The sequence below is a fragment of the Anabrus simplex genome, chromosome 6, assembly GCF_040414725.1.
Source record: "Anabrus simplex isolate iqAnaSimp1 chromosome 6, ASM4041472v1, whole genome shotgun sequence".
Classification (NCBI taxonomy): domain Eukaryota; kingdom Metazoa; phylum Arthropoda; class Insecta; order Orthoptera; family Tettigoniidae; genus Anabrus; species Anabrus simplex.
The window spans coordinates 221,587,912-221,610,012 of NC_090270.1; the positions used below are offsets into that span (position 1 = coordinate 221,587,912).

The window sequence follows — 22,101 nt, forward strand, 5'->3', positions numbered from 1 at the left end:
GTCATTGGCACCCCCAATTTATATCAACCCTACTTCTGCTTCTTATTATTATTATTCACAACTAGCTATTACAAGCTGTTCCTAATACTTGGTACTGCAATAGAAGGTAAAATTTAAAAAAAATTAAGAAAAATTAAGAATCAATTTATAAATTCAGTAAAATTACATAACACTATATACAAATACAACTATTAATTACAGAAACACCAAATGGAGTTTGATCTCAGTACTTTTCTTTGTGTGAGTCCAATTCCTAAAAAACTGCTATACATACAGTAGGCCTTTGTATAATGTAAGCAGTAAGAATTTATTCTACTGATTCGGAGAAATCCTCACTTTCATCATCAAAATCATCAGTATTGTCACTATCATGTACCATGTAACAATTATGGTATACAAAAAGATCATCTGAATCATCTGGGATATGTGTTTGATGCCCATTAGGGATACATTTAGAGCAGAAAAGTTTTTTACAGCTATTACATTCATATCCCTTGTTGGAAGAAACACTTCTTGTACATTTGAAGCACATTCCACAAAACTCTTTTTCTTTCTTCTTCATGCAACCACTCGTAGAAGCTGGAGTGCTCTCAACCTCTGAATGCTTAGCTTGGGATGTCAGCTCTGTCAGAGTGCTGGTATCTCTCTTCATGTTCTTCCTTTTCTTAATTTCTTCAGTATCTTGCTTTTGCATTTTCTTCTCTTCTCTCTTTCCTGCTTTTGTTTTTCTTTCTTTTTCAAGGTGTCCTCCTTCATGTTTACCTTTTCCTCATGCAGGTTTTTCCACTTTCTTATTCCACTTGACACTTTCCTTTCCTTTTGGATGTTTCTGGCCACAGAAGCACTTTGTATATATATTTGGTTGGAGTTTTATTTATATCTTCTGTGTCATCTCTTCCTGATTAACTCTGGCTAACTTCTTCACTTGCAGCATGTTGTGGATTTAAATTGTTCAGATTTTTATCAGAAAGGTAAGCGTTGGCATCTGGTGTGATTTTAGTAACTTCCCGTTCCTCTTTCTGGTTTTTATTTTGTTAACGTTTCCATAGTTGATATAGAAGAAAGAAATCTTCTCCATGAGCATTTTCTGTCACATTCTGTATAAGTATAGACAAGAAAAGGTTCTACCTTATCAATACAATTTTATTATTGTAAGAATTAGCTTACAGGACCGGTTTCAACTTTTAAATAGTCATCATCATCTGTACTTGAATACCTTTACATTTGTGTCAAGCATTAGTTAGTATGCCCTTTTCTAAAGGAAGATGCCATAGGGAAGCATCATGTCTAAGTGTCCAAATTGGGCATGTTGAATATTAAATGGTTATAGGCCTATATTCAGGTACTTTGATACAGAGCTATCTCTTTCAATACTAGAATTTGTTTATAAAACTTGACTTAAGCTTAATAAATAATAATAATAATAATGCTATTTGCTTTACGTCCCACTAACTATTCTTTTACGGTTTTCGGAGACGCCGAGATGCCGGAATTTAGTCCCACAGGAGTTCTTTTACATGCCAGTAAATCTACTGACACGAGGCTGGCATATTTGAGCACCTTCAAATACCACCGGACTGAGCCAGGATGAACCTGCCACATTGGGGTCAGAAGGCCAGCGCCTCAACTGTCTGAGCCACTCAGCCTGGCAACTTAAGCTTAAATCTAAATTACAAATACATTAAACACATTAAAATACACAGTACATGTTAAAATCCTTTAAATAATAATGAATATAAAACTTTTCATAAAAATGAATATATGCATCTTGCGTGTATCTATGTTCTCGTTTGAGTCCAATGTTGTAAATAATTTAGTGCTTGCATTCGTAGGCAATGCTATAGGTCTCTTAGGAATTCTTATTGTATGTTTAAATGTCTTCACTTGTATGTGTGGTGAAAAGCTTCTATTGTTAACAAAATCCAGTTATATAGACGGAGGTAAGTATGTGCAGCTCTGAGTGGAATATTATCTTTAAGTATTGGAGGAAGTTGTGGTCTTGGTTGTACGTAAGTATTTCTTGATGCAGAGTGGTAGCTCCTTCCTTGTCTATAACTGTATGCTGATATATATATTATCTGTGGAAGACGAAAATAAAGTATGAGTAGAGTTAAGAGCTGAAGGAATGCCTGTATGTGTATGTATTAATGTGAATGTGTACTTACTATTGCTGTCGTGGTTGGGTTGCGTTGGATTTGAGAGCTTGGCGTATACTGTATTGCGTTCTCCTTAGGTTTGTGTCTGCTGCTGCAAGGGGAATGGATAGAGGGGTAGGGAGAGTTGCTGTTGTGGGGGTAGGGGTGGAGTTGGGCGTGTCGTTCGATGGTACTATGGCGCGTGTTATGTTCTGTTTTTTTATTACTCTGAGATAGTCACTTTTTAAATCGGGGATGGCTTTATTGAAAATGGTATTGGTTTTTTCTGTGATTTCATTTATATTGTGATTGGGATTGGCATATTGGTCCAACAAGATGTAAAACTCTTCTGTTATATTGAGCAAGGGGCCTTTAGGATTTATATTTAATATTTTCATGTCATTTGCGATGTTCGTGAAACTGTGTTTATATTCTTCGATGTGCTGGCCTATTGCGGAAAAATGATTAAGTTTTACGGCATTTAAGTGTTCATTATATATCGAATTGTGAAGTTTCTACCGGTACATCCGACATAGCTGGTTTCACAATTGTTACATCTGATACGATATACTCCTGATTGATTGTACTTGTTGTTACTGTTGATTATCTTGGTATTGTGTAAGATGTTAGTGCTATTGTTCGTGGTCTTGAATGCTATTTTTAAGTTATGTTTTTTGAAGATGTTAGTTATGGGATAAATGTGTGCGTGTATTTTAATGTGTTTAATGTATGTGTAATTTAGATTTAAGCTTAAGTTAGGTTTTATAAACAAATTCTAGTACTGAAAGAGATAGCTCTATACCTAAGTACCTGAATATATAACCATTTAACATTCAACATGCCCAATTTGGACACTTAGACATGATACTTCCCTATGGCATCTCCCTTTAGAAAAGGGCATACCAACTAATGCTTGACACAAATGTAAAGGTGTTCAAGTACAGCTGATGATGACTGTTTAAAAGTCGAAACTGGTCCTGTAAGCTAATTCTTACAATAATAAAATTATATTGATAAAGTGGAACCTTTTCTTGTCTATACGTACGTGAACTATCAATATGGAAATGAAACTAGTAAATCAAGACATTCTGTATAGTCTCAAACTTATTATTCTCTCTTCTCCAGCAACTCGAACAAAAGTGTGATAAGGAAGAGGCTGGATTTCTGACTTTCTGCTATTGACGCTGTTGCTGCTAATATTCTTGCATTAGGAACATTCCTGCCCAAGCACTTTGAGAAATCAATATTATTGGGATTCCAGGGGTACAAAGAGGTAGCTCTGAAACCATTTTTAATTGTTTTTTCAAGGTCCATTTTTTCAAGCATTTTGTTCAAGATTGGTGCAAATTCCTCTTTAGTTATAGCTTTACCACCGTTGTTTGTTTGCCATGTGAATGCAGCATTCTTCCATTCACTTTTGAGAGGTCTGAAGGCAGCAACATCAGCAGGCTGTAATATTTGTTTAGAATTGGGATGTAAGATGTCAGAATAATTTTTAATTCTTTACACAGCTTGCTCAAGTGGTAAATAAAATGATTTTATGCACATTAACAAACAAAATTACTGGCCATTGGATTTAGTTTCTTGGAGGTATGGATGAAAAACCTTAGTTATGATTTAAAAGAAAACTTCAAATTTCATCCATCCATTTCGCTTCTCCCAATGCCCTATTTTTTAGGAACCTTGCTGATAACATTGGTAGGAATTCTCTGATAAGGGTAAATTATCATTGGAGGGCACATCTTTCCATCTGCTGAGAATGTGCATAGAGTAGCTTTGGCTGAACCTTTCTCTACTTTGTAGACATTTCTACAGCCCGTGGGTGCAAGTACAATATCTTTCTTAGGGCATAGAACAAAATTAGTTTCATTGCTGTTGAAAAAAGGCTTGGACATGACAGTGCATCAAATACATTTTCCCTCCTTAAGGAGGTCTTCTGTGGATGTAAACCATCCTTTCACGTCTTGTTCACTTACACAAGCACTTGCAGCAGTTACACCCTCAGGTGTTCTTTCAGAAACTTCCAGATGCCTTTTTAGAAAGGCAGAATACAATTTTTTGCCAGAGGTGTCATCTTTAAAAGGATTAGGACGTTTATTCTTCTGAAGAAATTCTCACACGCTTGCCTGAATATCTTGTTTTCACCATAGGAATCCCTTACGAGCACATTCAAAGATCCACCTGAAAAGATAATTGAGAATATTGTCAGAAATAATGAATTAGCTTGTCTATTGTCAATGAATCAAGCTATGGGTACCAATACTCACCGAACAAGGGTGCTTTCCTCCTCTTTGCTCAATATATACACTGGCCAATGGGATGTTTTGGTATATTTATTACTCAACCGGAATTGTAATGTTGATCTGGGAATCCCATACATTCTGGACATTGCCTTGAATGAGATGCCTTTCTTTACTTCTTGGAGTACTTTCTGAAGGCTTTCTTCATTGTATGAATCTTTTTGCCTAGGGCCCATATTTAATTCAGTTTACTTCTATAATGAAGAAAGAGATGCAGAAAAATGTTAAAATCAATGCCAATTATTGGTTAATAATTTTCCAGTTATTGGTACCGGTACTTAATTTTCCATTATTGGCACACAATTTTCTAGTTTTTGGCACTGTGCCATTTACTGGTTAGAGTTATCATTTGAAGTTGCTGTTTTTACAGATAGATTCATTTCTCATTCTTATCAAGATTAAAATAAATTTCACCCTGAAAGTGAATCAATGCACCTGGTGCCAATTATTAGAATTACAGGTTTTGCAAAATCCAGTTATTGGCACAGCTTAAACTTCTACACTTTTGAGGTTAGAATGTTTGAATTTATTCCAGTAACTCCATATTGATTGTATTTCATGACCATAGTACCATCAGTTTTGAAATAGGAAATGTCCACACAATTAAAACACTTAATATACAAGAGTATTTCTCAACTTACCTCTTAGAAAATCCTTTCTTCCACAGGGAACTTCACAACAATTGACTTGATGCTTTCTGCCAAACCAACCCAGAAGGTGTTGAAACAAATAAAGTGCAACAAGCAAAAATCAAGCTCTTCATTTGTTTTTAAAATAGCCCTACCGGTACCAGCTTAACAATTTCCTTATTACACAATGTTTCTTAGGAGGGTGCCAATTACTGGAGGGGTGCCAATAATAGGGTTGTTTACCTGTACAGAATTTTGATAATTTTTTCTTTTCATAATACTGATCCACTTAAAGAAAATTGTTTACTAATTTCATATAATGTAACTCTATCTATACTGGATGTGATCTATGAAAATGTATTATAAGCAATGTTGCACCATCAAGATCTTTTCTTGACAAAGACAAGGTCAGTTCATGGCTGTTCAGCTCCTTGGCTAAATACTCAGCATTGTCACCTTTGGTTCAAAGAGCCATGGATTCCCAGCCATGTCAGAGATTTTAACCTTAAACGGTTCTTTCCCCTGGCTCAGGAGCTGGGTGGACACTATTCTTCACTTCAAAAGCATACATTTCCCATAAACAGCAGATGCCGCCCACCCTTGCTGAAGGGTCTGCCATACTAGAGCTGCACCAAGGGAGCCGAACATGTCCTTAGACACTCTTGGCACTAAAAACCATATGATAAATACATGTAAATAGTTCATGGCTGAAAGGTTATGACTTCTCATATTATAGATCATTTCTCCTAGGGTGTGCCATGGGATACATTATGTTCTGTAAATCCCTAATTTTCCTTTTGTTCACACAGAATCTGGTCTTGTAATGGAGAGAATGAGGACTCTTTCGAGTTGAGAAAGTAATTTCAGTGCGAGATCCTAGTTTTGTGCCCCTTGCTCACCATTTGTTCACCCCAAGCTATAAGCTTGAAGAGAGGAGTTTTAAATTATTCTCACTCTTTCGATGACTGTAGCTGTCAGAGCAATAGAAACATTTCTTAAAATATGGAAAAAGCCTACCTAGTGAGGAAGAAAGTAATTTTTTACTTACCCTGGTTGGTAACTATAACACTGGATACAGCCTCAGGCACACTTGTACCTGCTGCCAAGAATGTGAGACCCATCACAGAGTCTGGAATTCTTAGTGTATCACCTGTAACATGCAGAAGTTGCTACATAGAAAAATGTTGATATGAAAAGGAAAGGTTTCCAGAAGAATCAAAATTAAAACTATTGGTATGTTACTAATATTCACAACATGTTGTTACTATGATCATCTGATGAGAAATCGCAAGGATGCGGGGTAAGAGGTGTGAGGCATAAGCATGGCTGCTGTGCATGCGCCTAACAATAAACATCTGTTCCGTCCGCGGTGACTTTTGCCAGTTGAGGTGCTGTCATGAAGTTTCAAAGTGGTAGTGTAATTGTGCCTTAGTTACATAATACTTACTGTATGCACTGCTTAATACACAGTTTGATAATGAATATGCATTGATTCAGAGAGCTCACATTGTCTGCCACAACTGATGTTTGTATCTGTTACTCGTGCCGTACCTACAAGCTGTCGCGACTTATCATCAGATGCGGATAGTAAATGGAATACAGATTTCCAGCAGTAGTATATAATCATGAGTATATAATCATGCAAGAGAACTTATTTTTTTTTATCAGCTGTCTGATAGGGTGATAGCCATTTAAAATTGCACCGAATCGAATAATATGTAGAACTATCATAAGAGCACTTTTGAAGAGGATCAGGAAAATTTGTTTTAAAAGTTGCTTTACATCGCACCGACACAGATACAATCGGCTTTATGATGTCAGTGGGATAGGAAAGGGTTAGAAGTGGAAAGGAAGCAGCCCTGGCCTTAATTAAGGTACAACCCCAACATTTGCATCATCAACATCATTTCTTCGCTCCAGAAAGCCGGGTGCAGCTGTGTATGAGCCTCCTCCAGTTTGTTCTATCCATCCACAGATGCTGCTCATATATGTGACACCAGTTCACACCTCTAATTTCAAGGTCCTTCATTATCTGTTTTTCCCAAACATCACGAGGTCTTCCTCTTGGTCTCTTCCCAGGAACATTGTGTTTAAAGTACGTTCAAGGAGTCCTGTGAGGGTTCATTATTTTCATGTGACCATACCATTGCAATCTCTTCACTTCTAGAGTCTCCAGCAAGCTTCTTTCCAATCCAAGCTGTTGTCGGATATCCACATTCCTTATTTTATCCATTTTTGTTTTTTGTAGACAAGAACAGAGGAGCTTCATTTCTGTTGCCTGAAGACGACTCTTTGTTGGTTCAGTAAGTGTTGCTGCTTCCAGGCCATACGTCAATATAGGTACTAGATATATTTTGTACAAGCTGATCTTGGAAGCTAACGGAAATGTTTCATCCCAAAGTATTTGATGTACAGCATGATAGAATTTGGAAGCTTTCTGTATTCTGTTACTAATCTCTTGATGTATGGTATTGTCTGATGACAGAACACTACCTAAATACTGAAAGTTGTCTACAATATCTATCTCCTCATCTCCAATTCTTAGATGAGCAGTTGGAGAGTTTCTACTCATTACCAAGCCAACTGTCTTCGTTTTGCTGATTTTGAGACCTAAGGTTATAAAAGCTTCATGCCAGAGATCTAGTCTAGTTTGTACTTCAGCTTCTGTCTCACCCCATATCATTACATCATCAGCAAAAACCAGGGCATTAGTTGTTGGATTCTTTCTCTTAACCGCTTTTAAAACTTCATCCATTATGATTATGAACCGCTTTTAAAACTTCATCCATTATGATTATGAAGAGAAGTGGCAAAAGACAACTTCCTTGCTGGACTCCACTCTTCGTTTCAAACCAATCTGATATTCCATCCTGGACCTGGACATAACACTTTGGTTTCATCATATAATCGTTGTACTCGTACTATGATGTCATCGGGCACTTTCTTATGTCTCAAACATTCCCATATATACCTGCATGGTACATGGTCATATGCTTTCTTGATGTCCAGAAAAACAGTTATAAGTGTCCTTCATTTCACATTTCTCCCAATACTTCTCATAGAGAATTCTGGTGTCAGTAGTATATAATCATGCAAGAGAACTTATTTTTTTTATCAGCTGTCTGATAGGGTGATAGCCATTTAAAATTGCACCGAATCAAACAATGTGCCTGGTGAGAAAGTTGGAAACCATGGAAAATCATCTTCAGGGCTGCTGACAGTGGAGTTTAAACCCACTACCTTCTGAATGCAAGCTCACAGCTGTGCGCCCCTAACCATACGACTAACTCGGTCAGTGATCAGGAAAGAAACACAGCACAAGTTTTATAGGGCCATGGCTGTAATGACTCTGGTCTACACATGTTAAACTTTGGTACTGAAAAGCAATGGTAAGAGCCACATCCAAATATCTGAAATGAGATTTCAACAAGAAGTTGAGGGATGGTCACATTTAGACACGATTCTGATTTAGGACATCTGCCTAGAACTACAGATGGAAATTGAGAAAATAGTTAGAACAAAATGGAAATATCACATAGAACGTATGAGCCCAAGCAGATATGCCAAAACTGCATTCCAGTACCACCTCTCTGGCAAGATCCGCCTGTGAATGGGGGCAGTCCAGCATCCCTGCCTGTCATAAGAGGCAACTAAAAGGGACCCAGAGGTTCTTAACTTGGGAGCGTGGGTTGGTGACCATGGGCCCCTTAGCTGAATCCTGGCATTGCTTCTTCTTACTTGTGTCAGGGTCCTCACTTTCATCTATATGATCTCTCTTGATCATCTCTTGTTCTTTTCCAATCCTGATGGTATTAGAGCATTCAAGAGCATTCATGCTCTTTGTGGCCCTTATCTTTCTTTGGCTGATACCTTCATTTTTCAAATAGATGATGGTTGCCTAGATGTACTGTACTTCCTCTTAAAATAATCACCACCATCACATTTCTGGCAAGAGAGGCATAGGAAGACTGCACAATAGATGGACTGAAGCCAGAACTAGTCACCAGACCTAATCCTTGTTAAGAAGAAGAAGAAGAAGAAGAAGAAGAAGAAGAAGAAGAAGAAGAAGAAGAAGAAGAAGAAGAAGAAGAAGAAGAAGAAGAAGAGAGTTAACTTATTTGTTTGATCACCTATACTGGAATGGAATATTGTTCCGCAGGAATTCTTTTACAAGCTGATAAATCTACCAACACAAGGCTGGCATATTTGAGCACCTTAAAATACCACTGGACTGAGCTACGATTGAACCTGCCAACTAGGAGTCAGAAAGCCAGTGCTCTACCATCTCAGCTACTCAGTCCGGGCTAAAATGACATATGCACCTTAACAAGCTTTTGAGACTTTCATGGCTGGCATTATAAACAGTGTCTGTATTTTCTGGGCTTGTACGCCGTGGTCCAGGGGCATATGATGGTCACAATGCTTCACCAAAATCTGCGTTCCATTCCACTGAGAACTTCAATTAAAGTCATTTGGAAATCTGGAAAATACTGAGTGAAGTTTTTGGTGAAACATTGGAACAATCATATGTTCCTGGACTGTATCCTAGAAGCCCATAAAATACACACATTGTTAATAAGCTGTGCCTAGTACTGTTGCATTACTTTTTAAATAACTCAGAAATACTTCTACTGCATTTCCCATAGTAAACATGTAGTCTGTATTTACCTATAACTGTTATCATCCAAGCGACAAGGTAGGATGTGATGCCAATCCATAGGATGCACATTAGGAAGGTGAGCAGGTAGAATCTTTGCCAACGTTCCTGGCGGCAGTCGGGAATTGTAACTCCCAGCAATGCTGTGATTGGCCACAGCAACAACCACCGTAGTTGTGTAATACAGCTGCGATCTGTTGGCCATGAACATAGTCCATGCTCCTCATCCTTTTCTGCAGAGAATATTAATAAAAGTTACAATGATGACTAAAGCAATGACAAAGAATGTTACAGTACTACTTTAAACTGATGGGATATCATGTAGAGTAGATGCCTTGGTCAGTAAAATGTCTAAGTATCACATTGTGGAAGTTTTGTTGTTATGATAACAACTATGAATTGCTACCCATGTAGCTTTATGCTTTTTCCTTTGCTATTTTGAACCCTCCTATTAATTTTTAATTAGATATTTTATTTATGATAAAATCTATATGTATAAAATAACTTGTCCTGACTGACTGACTGACTGACTGACTGACTGACTCATCATCGCTGAGCCAAAACTAATGAACATAACGAAATGAAATTTTGAGGATACATTTATATTACAATGTAGGTGCTCGCCAATGGAGGATTTTTGGATATTCCACTGCTAAGGGGGTGGAAAGGGGGGTGAATTTTTAAAATGAGTGTATCTATGTCTCCAATGTTTTAAGGTAGGTTTTGACTTGAAAGGTGTGACACTTCCATAGTTAGGCTAATTTTGGCCCAAATTGGGTTATTTGCCAATGTTCTTGATGGCAGTTAGGAATTGTAATCCCCAGCAATGCTGTAATTGGCCACACCAACAACCACCATAGTTGTGTAATACAGCTGCGATCCATAGGCCATGAACATAGTGCATGCTCCTTATCATTTTCTGCAGAGGACATTAATAAATGTTACAATGGTGACTAAAGCAATGACAAAGAATGTTATAGTACTACTTTAAACTGATGGGACATACTGTAGAGCAGATGTCTTAGTCAGTAAAATGTCTAAGTATCACAGTGTGGCAGTTTTGTTGTTATGATAACAACCATGAATTGCTACCCATGTAGCTTTACGCTTTTTATTTTGCTATTTTGAACCCTCCTTTGGTTATCTACATTTACTACTATTAATGAATTATATATTTTATTTATGATAAAATGTCAAATACAAGCTCTCAGTGAAGTTCTAGCTATAAGCTGTAGCCTAGGTATCATCAGGCATTTCAAAGGACTACCATGAAGGAAGACAATATGTGTATCACCAAACACTGGATTAGGAGAATACCAATTGGATAACGTTGCTATCAGTAAAAAGGGTGTGAAGGGGATACCCAACCTAAAAGTCATAAAAGACAGTGATATAGAATCAGATCACTAATTTTCAAAGATAAAGGTAAAGTTCCAACCCAACAGAAATATGCGTACTACAAGAGGAAACATCCAGAAATGAATACATAAAACCCTGCTAAAAAACAACTTGATAAAATACCAGGACCAAGCTCGATAGCTGCAGTTGCTTAAGTGCGGCCAGTATCCAGTAATTGGGAGATAGTGGGTTCGAACCCCACTGTCGACAGCCCTGAATATGGTTTTCCATTTTCACACCAGGCAAATGCTGGGGCTATACCTTAATTAAGGCCATGGCCGCTTCCTTCCCATCCCATCATCGCCATAAGACATATCTGCGTCGGTGCGATGTAAAGCAAAAAAAAAAAAAAAATAATAATAAAAAAATAATAAAAAATATTTAAAAAAATACCAGGATGAGATGAAGGGACATAACATGTGGGACAACACATGACAAAACATGACACAAGTGACTCAGGAAGAGGGACAAAGATAAAGAAGTAAAAGCATAGATGGTTGTTTTTTTTTTTTTGCTATTGGCTTAACGTCGCACTGACACAGATAGGTCTTATGGCGACGATAGGACAGGAAAGGCCTAGGAATGGGAAGGAAGCGGCCGTGGCCTTAATTAAGGTACAGCCCCAGCATTTGCCTGGTGTGAAAATGGGAAACCACGGAAAACCATCTTCAGGGCTGCCGATAGTGGGGTTCGAACTCACTATCTCCCGGATGCGAGCTAACAGCTGCGCGCTCCTAACCGCACGGCCAACTCGCCCGGTAGCATAGATGGTGGAACCCCGAGTGTGAAACAGAGCTTGAAAATAGACAAGATGCTTGGAAGAAGTGGAACATTAATAAGACAGAAAATAACTGGAATCACTTCACAGAAACTAGGCAATGAACAACAGGAGTAATCCAAAAGGTTAAAAGACAAGTGGATAAAGCTGAACTTGACCAACTACAAGAAAATTTTAGTATGAACAACACAAGAGACTTTTACCGAGTATTCAAAAACAGATTACAAGGGTACAGGACGAGGGGATTAACTTGTTGTGATCGACAACAAAGAAAACTGTATTATTCTAGCTGAACATTTTAAGGAGCTTCTACATTGTGAAACACCAAAAGATAAATAAATTAACAACGATACTTCAGGAGTATAAACAACCAAAACACATCACACCAGGAGAAGTAGAAAGAGCGATCATGGAACTGAAGAATGACAAAGCAACAGGAGAAGACCAGATATCTGCTGAATTAATAAAGTAGGGAGGTGTAAATATGTTAGTAAACATGATCAATCTTATGCAAGAGATTTGGGAAAAGGAAAGGGTACCTGAAGATTGGAAGACAGCAATTATATGTCCCATTCACAGGAAAGGAGACCCTAAATATGTGAACAACTGTACAGGAATTTCTCTACTATCTATCGTATATAAGATCCTATCAAAAATTATGTTAAACAGACTGGAAGAACAGACAGTATACCAAATTGATGAATACCAACCAGGGTTTAGAAAGGGAAGATCATTTGTTGAACAAATTTATATCCTCAAATACATTACAAAGATTAGAAATCTCCAAAGTAAACCAGTAATCATGGCATTTGTAGATTTTCAGAAGGTGTACAATTCAGTTGATAGACAAACACTGTTCAACATACAAGAGGAATTTGGTGTTGATTACAAGACCAGATCTCTGATCAAAGAAACACTCACCAAAACTACATCTAAAGGTAGGTTCCAAGGCGAAGTATCAGAACCATGTGAGGTCAAGACGGGATTAAGGCAGGGTGATGGCTTTTACCAGCCAGCCCCGTGGTGTAGGGGTAGCGTGCCTGCTTCTCGCCTGGAGGCCCTGGGTTCGATTCCCAGCCAGGTCAGGGATTTTTTCCCGACCTAAGGGCTGGTTCGAGGTCCACTCAGCCTATGTGATTAGAATTGAGGAGCTATCTGATGGCGAGATGGTGGCCCCAGTCTCGAAAGCCCAGAATAACGGCCGAGAGGATGCGTCGTGCTGACCACATGACCCCTCGTGATCTGCAGGCCTTCGGGCTTAGCAGCGGTCGCTGGGCAGGCCAAGGCCCTTTCAAGAGCATTAAGTGCCATGGGGGGAAATGGCTTTCACCAACACTGTTTAACATGGTCTTGGAGAAAATAATAATTAATTAGTCTACGGAGAACTGAATGTCAAAAGGAAAGCATGAGTGGTGTACAGCTAAGTTACAAGAAAGATAACCTGAATGGTGGATTGTTTGGCTTTAGCTGATGATATAGTGATCTTAAGTGAAACAGAAGATCAAGATAAGAAGATGCTACACAAGCTTGAAGAAATTGCAAGAAAGGCAGAATTGAAAATATCATATGATAAGACTCGAGTAATGAACATGCTGATAGACTGGGAAATGGAACACAGGAATATAAACAAAGTATCCAAATTCAAGTATCTCTATGAGTGGATACATTTCTATGGTCTTGATAATGAAGCAAAAAAGAGTAGGATCAGAAAAATGGAATTAGCTTACAAACTCACACAAAACGTATACCGCTACAACAAAAAATTCATTGTCAATAAGAATGAAATTAATACACTACAATACAGTAAAAAGGCAAGAAGCACTGTATGCATTGGAATGTTTAACCCACAACAGAAAAACAGAAGGTGAGGAGATGAGGAAGATAGAAAGCAAAATTTTACATAAGATATTAGGTCCTAGGAAGACAGGTGACATCTGGATAAAAAGAAGAGATTCATGAACTGACTGATGAAATGAGAAAGAGACAACTGTAGTTTTCTGGACACATTCATTGGATGAGTAATGACAGATTGGCTAAGAGGATATGGGAGTACACCAGGAAATACAAGAGCACCATAACCCGGATGAAAGAAGTTATCAAAGATCTAACTGAATTAGGTCTAAACACCAAAAGCATGTTGGACAGAAACAAATTCTGAAAAATAGTTAACAGACACAGGGAATTTCAGAAACCAGAGAGGCAACAACGAACTTTGACAGACCGAAGGAGAGAGGCTAGAAGTCAAAATATGAAGAGGTTTTGGGAGCAGAAGAGACAAGAAGCTGAGAAGCAGAAGCATGAGCTAAGCGTGTTCCATAGAAGGCTAAAATGAATGTAAAAATATGTTTTGTCTTCAACACCACATTCTAGTTTTTTTATGAGGTTAGGTCAAAATTTAATAAGTGAGTTTCCTGCTGCTATGTTCTTGTACTATTAAAATCTCATCAGAAATCACTGGCTTTTGAATATAGACCACTCAGGATTTACAATAGTGTTTATTTAGTATTCATGAATTTACTTCAATATTAACTTGAACTCTAACATTCACCAGCAGTGCTTAATAATTTGTAGTGAGAGGAAGTGGTTAAATATTACTGTCAACAAGAGAGAAATAGGGTAATTCAATACATTAATACTGTATATTTGGTTAGACTTCAAATATTCACATTGGTCATTTAAGAGGGAGTTTATGAAATATGGACAGCGAAATGAAATTGTGTATGGCTTTTAATGCCAGAAGTGTCTGAGGACATGTTCGGCTTACCAGGTACAGGTCTTTTAAGTTGGCACTCGTAGGCAAACTGCGCATCATGATGAGGATGAAATGATGATGAAGACGATACATACACCCAGCTCCCATGCCAGCAAAATGAACCAATGATGATTAAAATTCCTGACCCCACTGCTAATTGAGCCCATGAACCCTTGTGACTGAAGGCCAGAACGCTAAGCATTTAGCCATGGAGCTGGACAATATGGACAATAACCAATGCATAAGAAAAAGAAAATTGGTTTTCACATTATGGCTTGCAAATATTATTCTCTGCTGTCCTGTATGTTTCCTATCATCTTGTCTATGAAGAGTTTAGTGAATACAAGGTGGCATGCACTATTGCATCAAACGAGTCTACAAATAATCCAAACAATAAGAAGCAAACATTTTGTAGATCTAGAAGTTAATAAAATTTGTAAAGATTAGAGTCCGTCATCTTAAGGATTTAGATTAAAGTACATTGGATAGATAATGTGACACTTACCAGAGTCCGTATCGATGACCAGTGACTTCTCTTCTACTGGTGTTTGACTCTCCAAATTATCCTTCACAGCCTCTACAGAACAGATATTTTAATTATTAGGCAAGATATATGTTTCTATAGATCAACTAAGTTATACCAATAGATCTGGGATCCATAGCTTCACTTCCAGTTCCATACTTGTATAGTTTAAGAAACAATTGCCAATTAAATATATTAGCAATCAAGAAAAGGAAGTTCAAATTTCAGACATAACAATCTAAACAAATATCTAAACCTAGTATTAAAATACTTTCAAAGATAATACATAATATGGAATATCTTCCTACTTTATAACTGTACCTGTCCTGGGCATTGACAGAGTACTAAGTATAAAATCCTGCATTACAAATATGTCACAGATGGAGATCTTATGGATGAAGAACTTTGGAAGATCAAACCCAGCATCTAAGTCCCATCCTCCCTACTTTCATTCAGCGCGACAGCTGCACTCGAGAACATACGGATCATGGTTCTGTCCGGTGAAAATAAAGTAGGCATGTAACATAAATATCTTGAAAGTAGGGCACTATAGTAAGAGGAATACATTAATTTAAGAAATGATAAGAATGGATTTTTACTAAATTCAAAATACAATGTTATTCACTGAGAGATCATTGGTGAAAAATTCTATCACCCATGAAATGCCAAATAATTGCCTGCATGGCAATTTTTAAGATCTACTAGACTTAACTTATCAAATTAATGTCCTTGCTAGTTCGTTATACACTCCTGAATTGCACTCTAACATTCCTAAGCTGAGGCCACTCAACACTGCACATATTACAAATTCACTGCCAAGTATAAATGACTTTTCCCTTTCACTGTGATACAGATATCATTTGGATATCCACTGTATTGTGAAAGAACAACATAAATTACATGAGGACAGTGGCATCTTTTTTTTTTTTAATGTTGTGATTTTTAAAATTATTTGATGAGTACATTCCACCTACAGCAATAAATTACCTTGTTATGAAAATCCTGCCGTCGCCTATCATTAATGGTTCCTATAATATCACATTATATATTACCATGCTACTGAATATACGTGTCTCTCCAGGGTAACAAACTTATTACTAATATTTACAAGGTGGACATTACAACACTGGTAAGCCTGTAACTCCAAAATGAATCATCATACAATTACACAAGGCACAAACAATAAGATACATAATATGGTGGAGCATTATCCTTGTAAAGAAGACAATAAATACACTCCAATGCTCTCCAGAATCTGTTGACCCCACAAAAGTCTTCTGATATTGGCCCAAGGACTTCGATACCAGTAGGATATCGAACCATGCCACCTTGACTTCAAGGTGCTAGCTGAAATTTCCTAACTACGACTTTATTTTAATACCCTAATTGGGAAAATGCATCAACTACTGGCTCATTAAAGACCGAGACTTCTGATGGTAAAGACAAATTACTACATAAGCAAATATTTTAAGTACTGTGTTTTTAAATGGCGAGACTATCTCTGCAGGTCAGAAGCACCATATGCTTGGGGACAAAGCCCTTAAGGAAACAAAACAACTGCAAGGTCTGGAGTCTCACCTCCTTTACACCCCTCTACATCTGAGGCCATATATCACTCGCATGGGGAAACACGCCCTGGCCAAAAACTACTGAGTGGATATACATAATTCCATGCAGAATAAACGATGTGAAAACTAGAATGTGGTGTTGAAGACAAAACATTTTTTTACATTCATTCTGGCCTTCTATGGACCTCACTTAGCTTATGTTTCTGCTTCTTGGCTTCTTGTCTCTTCTGCTCCCAAAACCTCTTCATATTTTGTCTTCTAGCCCCCCTCCTTCGGTCTGTCAAAGTTCGTTGTTACCTCTCTGGTTTCTGAAATTCCCTGTGTCTGTCAACTATTTTCCAGAATTTGTTTCTGTCCAACATGCTTTCGGTCTTTAGACCTAGTTCAGTTAGTTCTTTGATAACATCTTTCATCCAGGTTGTGGTGTTCTTGCATTTCCTGGTGTACTCCCATATCCTCTTAGCTAATCTGTCATTACTCATCCAATGAATGTGTCCAGCAAACTTGTCATCTCTTTCTTATTTCATCAGTCAGTTCATGAATCTGTTTGTACAGTTCTTCATTCCTTCTTTTCATCCAGATGCCACCTGTCTTCCTAGGACCTAATATCTTACGTAAAATTTTGCTTTCTATTGTCCTCTCATCTCATCAGGCATGTTTTCCGGGCATATTACCCTCCATGGACATAATCCACATATCATTCACTTTCTTCCAATGCCTCAGCAAATTGCACTACTGGCTTATATTATTATTATTTCTCACGTCCTGCATATCTATGCATATTTTCTCTATTGTTCTCAATTTCAAACACATGTATTTAATATCTGCACTATTGAAATACCTTCAAGTATATATTAAGGTGAATCTTACCAACATGAAATTAAAGTATAACACTTCACACACTTGCTTATCTTTCTAGGTCATTTGTTCGCACACCGAGTCATCGTTTTTTTTTCTTCACTTATCAGCATCCTTAAACTAAAGAAGGATGTCTATAACCATGCAAAATTTAATTTGTGAAGCACCTGGAAAATGAATAATTGGAACTTAATAAAATCCTACCAGCTAATTTAAAATTGAAATATATGAAAGTCAGCCAAATTATTTAAATCCACCCCATCTACAAGTGCCTCAATAAACACACATAACAACATATAGGACATTAAACACTATAATTAATTCATATTACCAGGGATAACCAGTAATCACCCAGTAGACAAGAAAAAATATGAAAAATAAAGGTAATAAAAAACTGTACTCCTTTGAGACTCACACTATACATGAAATCAAAATGCATGCTGCTGAACTTATCTACAAAGTTAAATTAACATATTAATGCGGCATTTGACAGATTTTCATACTAAGATGTTATTGTGATGTACTTATAATTTCGATGTGTAACCTGCTGTCATCTGGCAATTGCCAGAATTGAAAATATCATATGATATGACTCGAGTAATGAACATGCTGACAGACTGGGACATGGAACACAGGAAGATAAAGAAAGTATCCAAATTCAAGTATCTCTGTGAGTGGATATATTTCTATGGTCTTGATAATGAAGTGAAAAAGAGTAGGATCAGAAAAATGGAATTAGCTTACAAACTTACACAAAACATTTACAACAAAAAATTCATTGTCAATAAGAACAAAATTAAGACACTACAATACAGTAAAAAGGCAAGAAGCACTGTATGCATTGGAATGTCTAACCCACAACAGAAAAACAGAAGGCTTTTTACATGGCTCCACAAGAAGAAATCAAGTGGGGTGAGATCAGGTGAACGAGCGGGCCAAGGAACCTTCTCTTCCTATCCACTTTGCAGGGTGTTTCTGATCCAGGTGTTCACGAGCCCTCAGTCCAAAGTTAGGTGGGGCTCCACCGTGTTTGAACCACATCCGTTGACGAAGGGCAAAAACGTGGGTAGTACGTCTCTAAGCACCATTGTGTACACTGCTGAGTTTAGGTGGGGAGGAAGAAGAAATTATCGAAACGATTAACTTTGAATAACTTTTGACTCGAACGTTTCCGGACTTCGGGTCCTTATCTCAAATTGATCCATTTGCCGTCCTCCATCATCACTGAAAGTTTGTAACATCATCATGGATTCAGCCTGTAGAACGATCATTCAACCAGTAGCACTGTACGGGATGGAATATTTGCCATTCACAAACAAACATGAACAACATCTCCTTGTAATGGAAATGAAGATCCTTCAATGGCCACTGGGACTCACTAAATTGGATCATGTAAGAAACCAGGATGATGATGATGATAATAATAATAATAATAATAATAATAATAATAATAATAATGGTTTTACGTCTTACTATCTACTTTTACGGTTTCCGAAGACGCCGAGATGCCGGAATTTAGTCCCGCAGGAGTTCTTTTACGTGCCAGTAAATTTACTGATTCGAGGCTGACATATTTGAGCACCTTCATATACCACCGGACTGAACCAAGATTGCTCTACAGCCTGAGCTACTCAACCCGGCATATATGGAGTGGTTCCAGTTACCGATAACATGCGGGAGACTAGGTTGAGAGGGGTATGGCCATGTCATGCGCAGCATTATTTCTTCAGTCATTAAAGACAACTCTGGATTTTAACTTTTACTTTTACAATTTGCTCTACATCGCACCGACACAGATAGGTCTTATGGAGACGATGGGATAGAAAAGGGCTAGGAGTGGGAAGAAATCGATCGTGGCCTTAATTAAGGTACAGCCTCAGCATTTGCTTGGTGTGAAATAGGAAACCAACGAAAACCATCTTGAGGGCATCCCACAGTGGGGTTCGAACCCACTATCTCCCGGATGAAAACTCACAGCTGCGCGCCCCTAATCGCACGGCTAACTCGCGCGGTAAAACCATCTTCAGGGCTGCTGAAAGTGAGATTCGAACCCATTATCTCCCGAATGCAAGCTCACACTGCGCGCCCCTAACCGCACGGTCAACTCGCTTGGCAGGGTTTGATTCCCGAGGACCATCGGCAACGAGGAAGAGATGGCTCGATGCACTGCAAGAGGACATGTTATTGGTGGGCATCACCCCAGTTGACGCCAAAGATCGAAATTGATGGAAAGGAAAGTGCAGAGAAGCGGGCCTTGCGATTATGCGCGATAAACACTAGGGAGAAGAAGAAGTATTTTTCGTAATTTCCTACTTCAATTTCTGGATGAAAACTAATGTAAGGGGAAGGCTATCTCGTTGAAAATCCTAGCCCCTATCTGTTTCTTATTCTCATTCCTGAAATATCTCCTTTAGACCTGTGCGAGGAGCCAGTTCCTCCTCCTCAGATTGTGTCCAGTTCTGGGACAGTGCCTAATTGCGGTATTGTGATAAGTTCCTCTACTGAATCAGAGGAATCAGCTGACCCAGAAGATAAACGACAATGAAGTTCTCCTTCTTCTTCTTTTTATTATTATTATTATTATTATTATTATTATTATTATTATTATTATTATTATTATTATTATTCTGCTTCTTATTCGTCGTCGTCCTCCTCCTCCTCCCCCTCCTCCTACTACTACAACTCCCACCATCACTAATATGAGCAGTACGACTCTATAGATGCATTATTTTAGTTTTCACTGATGTAGGTTTTTATTATAAGGTATGCAATATAGGTTTTATTTTAATGGGACGGAATATAGTTTTAATTCCATGCTTGCCAAATAAATACGGGTCACTGAAATACACTGAGCGGCCGAAAGTCTTGGGAAGACACTGAATGTGATGTTAATAACGAGTTGCTCCTCCGCGAGCCCTCAAAACGGTAACAATACGGCGTGGCAACGACTCTACAAGATGGAGGGATCTGGACTCTCGCATCTTGCATTTCTACCCACAATTGGTCTTGTATAGTTGGTGCGGGGTTCATGGAGCGTACGTCAGCATCGGCAGAATCTTATAAATGCTCGATTGGATTAAGATCGGAGGATCTGGAGGGCCAATCCACGGTCGTAACTTCACTGGAATGCTCCTTCAATCACTTGCGAGCCATAACAGAGCGGTGATATGGCGCATTGTCCTGTTGAAACATGGCATCTCCATTAGGGTACTCTAGGACCAGAAAGGGATGCACATGGTCTGAAAGAATGTTTACATAACGTGTACCTGTCAGCGCTCCCTGCAGCCGGACAATGGGGCCTAATTGCAATCATGAGAACGCCGCCCAGACCAGAATTGAGCCACCTCCCGCCTGGACAAAACCTTGTTGACACGCAGGATCCATAGCTTCATGGAGCATACGCCACACTCTCACGCACCCATCAGCTCGATAAACTGGAATCGGGATTCCTCAGACCTTACCACACACCACCACTGTTCCACGGTCCATTGCCGATGTTCGCGGGCCCATGCAAGTCGTTGAGCTCTGTGTCGAGGTGTCAGCAAAGGGACACGAGCTGGTCGTCGGCTGGTGAAGAGTATGCGGTGCAGTTGCCTCCTTACTGTCCAGGTAGAAATAGGTTCCTGGTTCCCAACATTTAAGTTGGCGGTGATCTGACTCACAGTAGCCCGTCGAGCACCAAGTATGGTTCTGCGGAAGCGACGTGATGTCGGTTCATTAAGCACCTGAGGTCTTCCCATGCGGCGGTTTTCGCGGGTGGTAACATTCTCTTTGCGATATTGAAGATCCACCCTCAACACTGTTGACCTCAGAAACCACGTTCAAAGTCGGTTAACTCACGACGTGTTGCCATCTTCACGACATTGGTGTCTTTGACAGACTGCTCACCTACACCGCAGCTAGCCGGAATGCTCAGCGGTCACCCCTTCCCGTGACTTTTGGCCACTCAGTGTATTATGGCAGTTTTATCTAACTTAACGGTTAATGTCAAAGCCATACGGTACGTTATAGGATTCCACAATGTTTTGCATTAGTAGCCTAAGGCTAGGAGTATACTAAGCAGACAATTTCCGCTTATAACAATCAAAGCAGACGGCAATCAATCACAAGAACCGACATTTACTCTAAGACAGAAATCAAGACAATATTTACCGCCGTTGAGTAAAGGTGTCTTCTCTGAGCTGACTGGTTTGTACAACTTAGGCTTCTTCTGACAGCACCTTCTAGCCAAGTCACTCAGTTCCTTGTTGTAACACATAGCCGCTATATACGCCAAGTAGAGGGACACTAGACCTAGTGATTCATACCACTGGACCAGGCCATCATTTAGAGTGGCGATCAGCAGGAGTACTGTAATGCCGTACATAAGACAGTCACGAGTTAGCGGCCATACTTCTAGATCCACCACCTGAAAGGAGTCGTTGATGATTAGGTCTAAAGGCAGTGCAGTGGTCTGCCAATGAATAAATGTTGTCTTTATCTCAATTTAATACAACTTACAAC

The 22,101-nt window shown here is 38.7% G+C and overlaps 1 protein-coding gene and 1 pseudogene across 3 annotated transcripts in view; both read right to left on the bottom strand.

Moving 5' to 3' along the window:
- The window catches only part of LOC136875672 (sodium/potassium/calcium exchanger 4), a 124,962-nt gene that overhangs the window by 3,738 nt on the left and 99,123 nt on the right, over window positions 1-22,101 (bottom strand). The window contains exons 4-7 of one of the 3 annotated variants that reach the window (XM_067149221.2): window positions 21,751-22,006; window positions 15,155-15,226; window positions 9,733-9,954; window positions 6,113-6,214 (exon numbers count right to left, since the gene is read on the bottom strand). In XM_067149221.2, coding sequence (XP_067005322.1) covers window positions 6,113-6,214; window positions 9,733-9,954; window positions 15,155-15,226; window positions 21,751-22,006 — 652 coding nt within the window. The remainder of the gene's footprint in view (window positions 1-6,112; window positions 6,215-9,732; window positions 9,955-15,154; window positions 15,227-21,750; window positions 22,007-22,101) is intronic. The other 2 variants (XM_067149222.2, XM_067149224.2) reach the window with 2 other exon arrangements.
- On the bottom strand, window positions 3,243-4,611 carry LOC136875391 (uncharacterized; annotated as a pseudogene).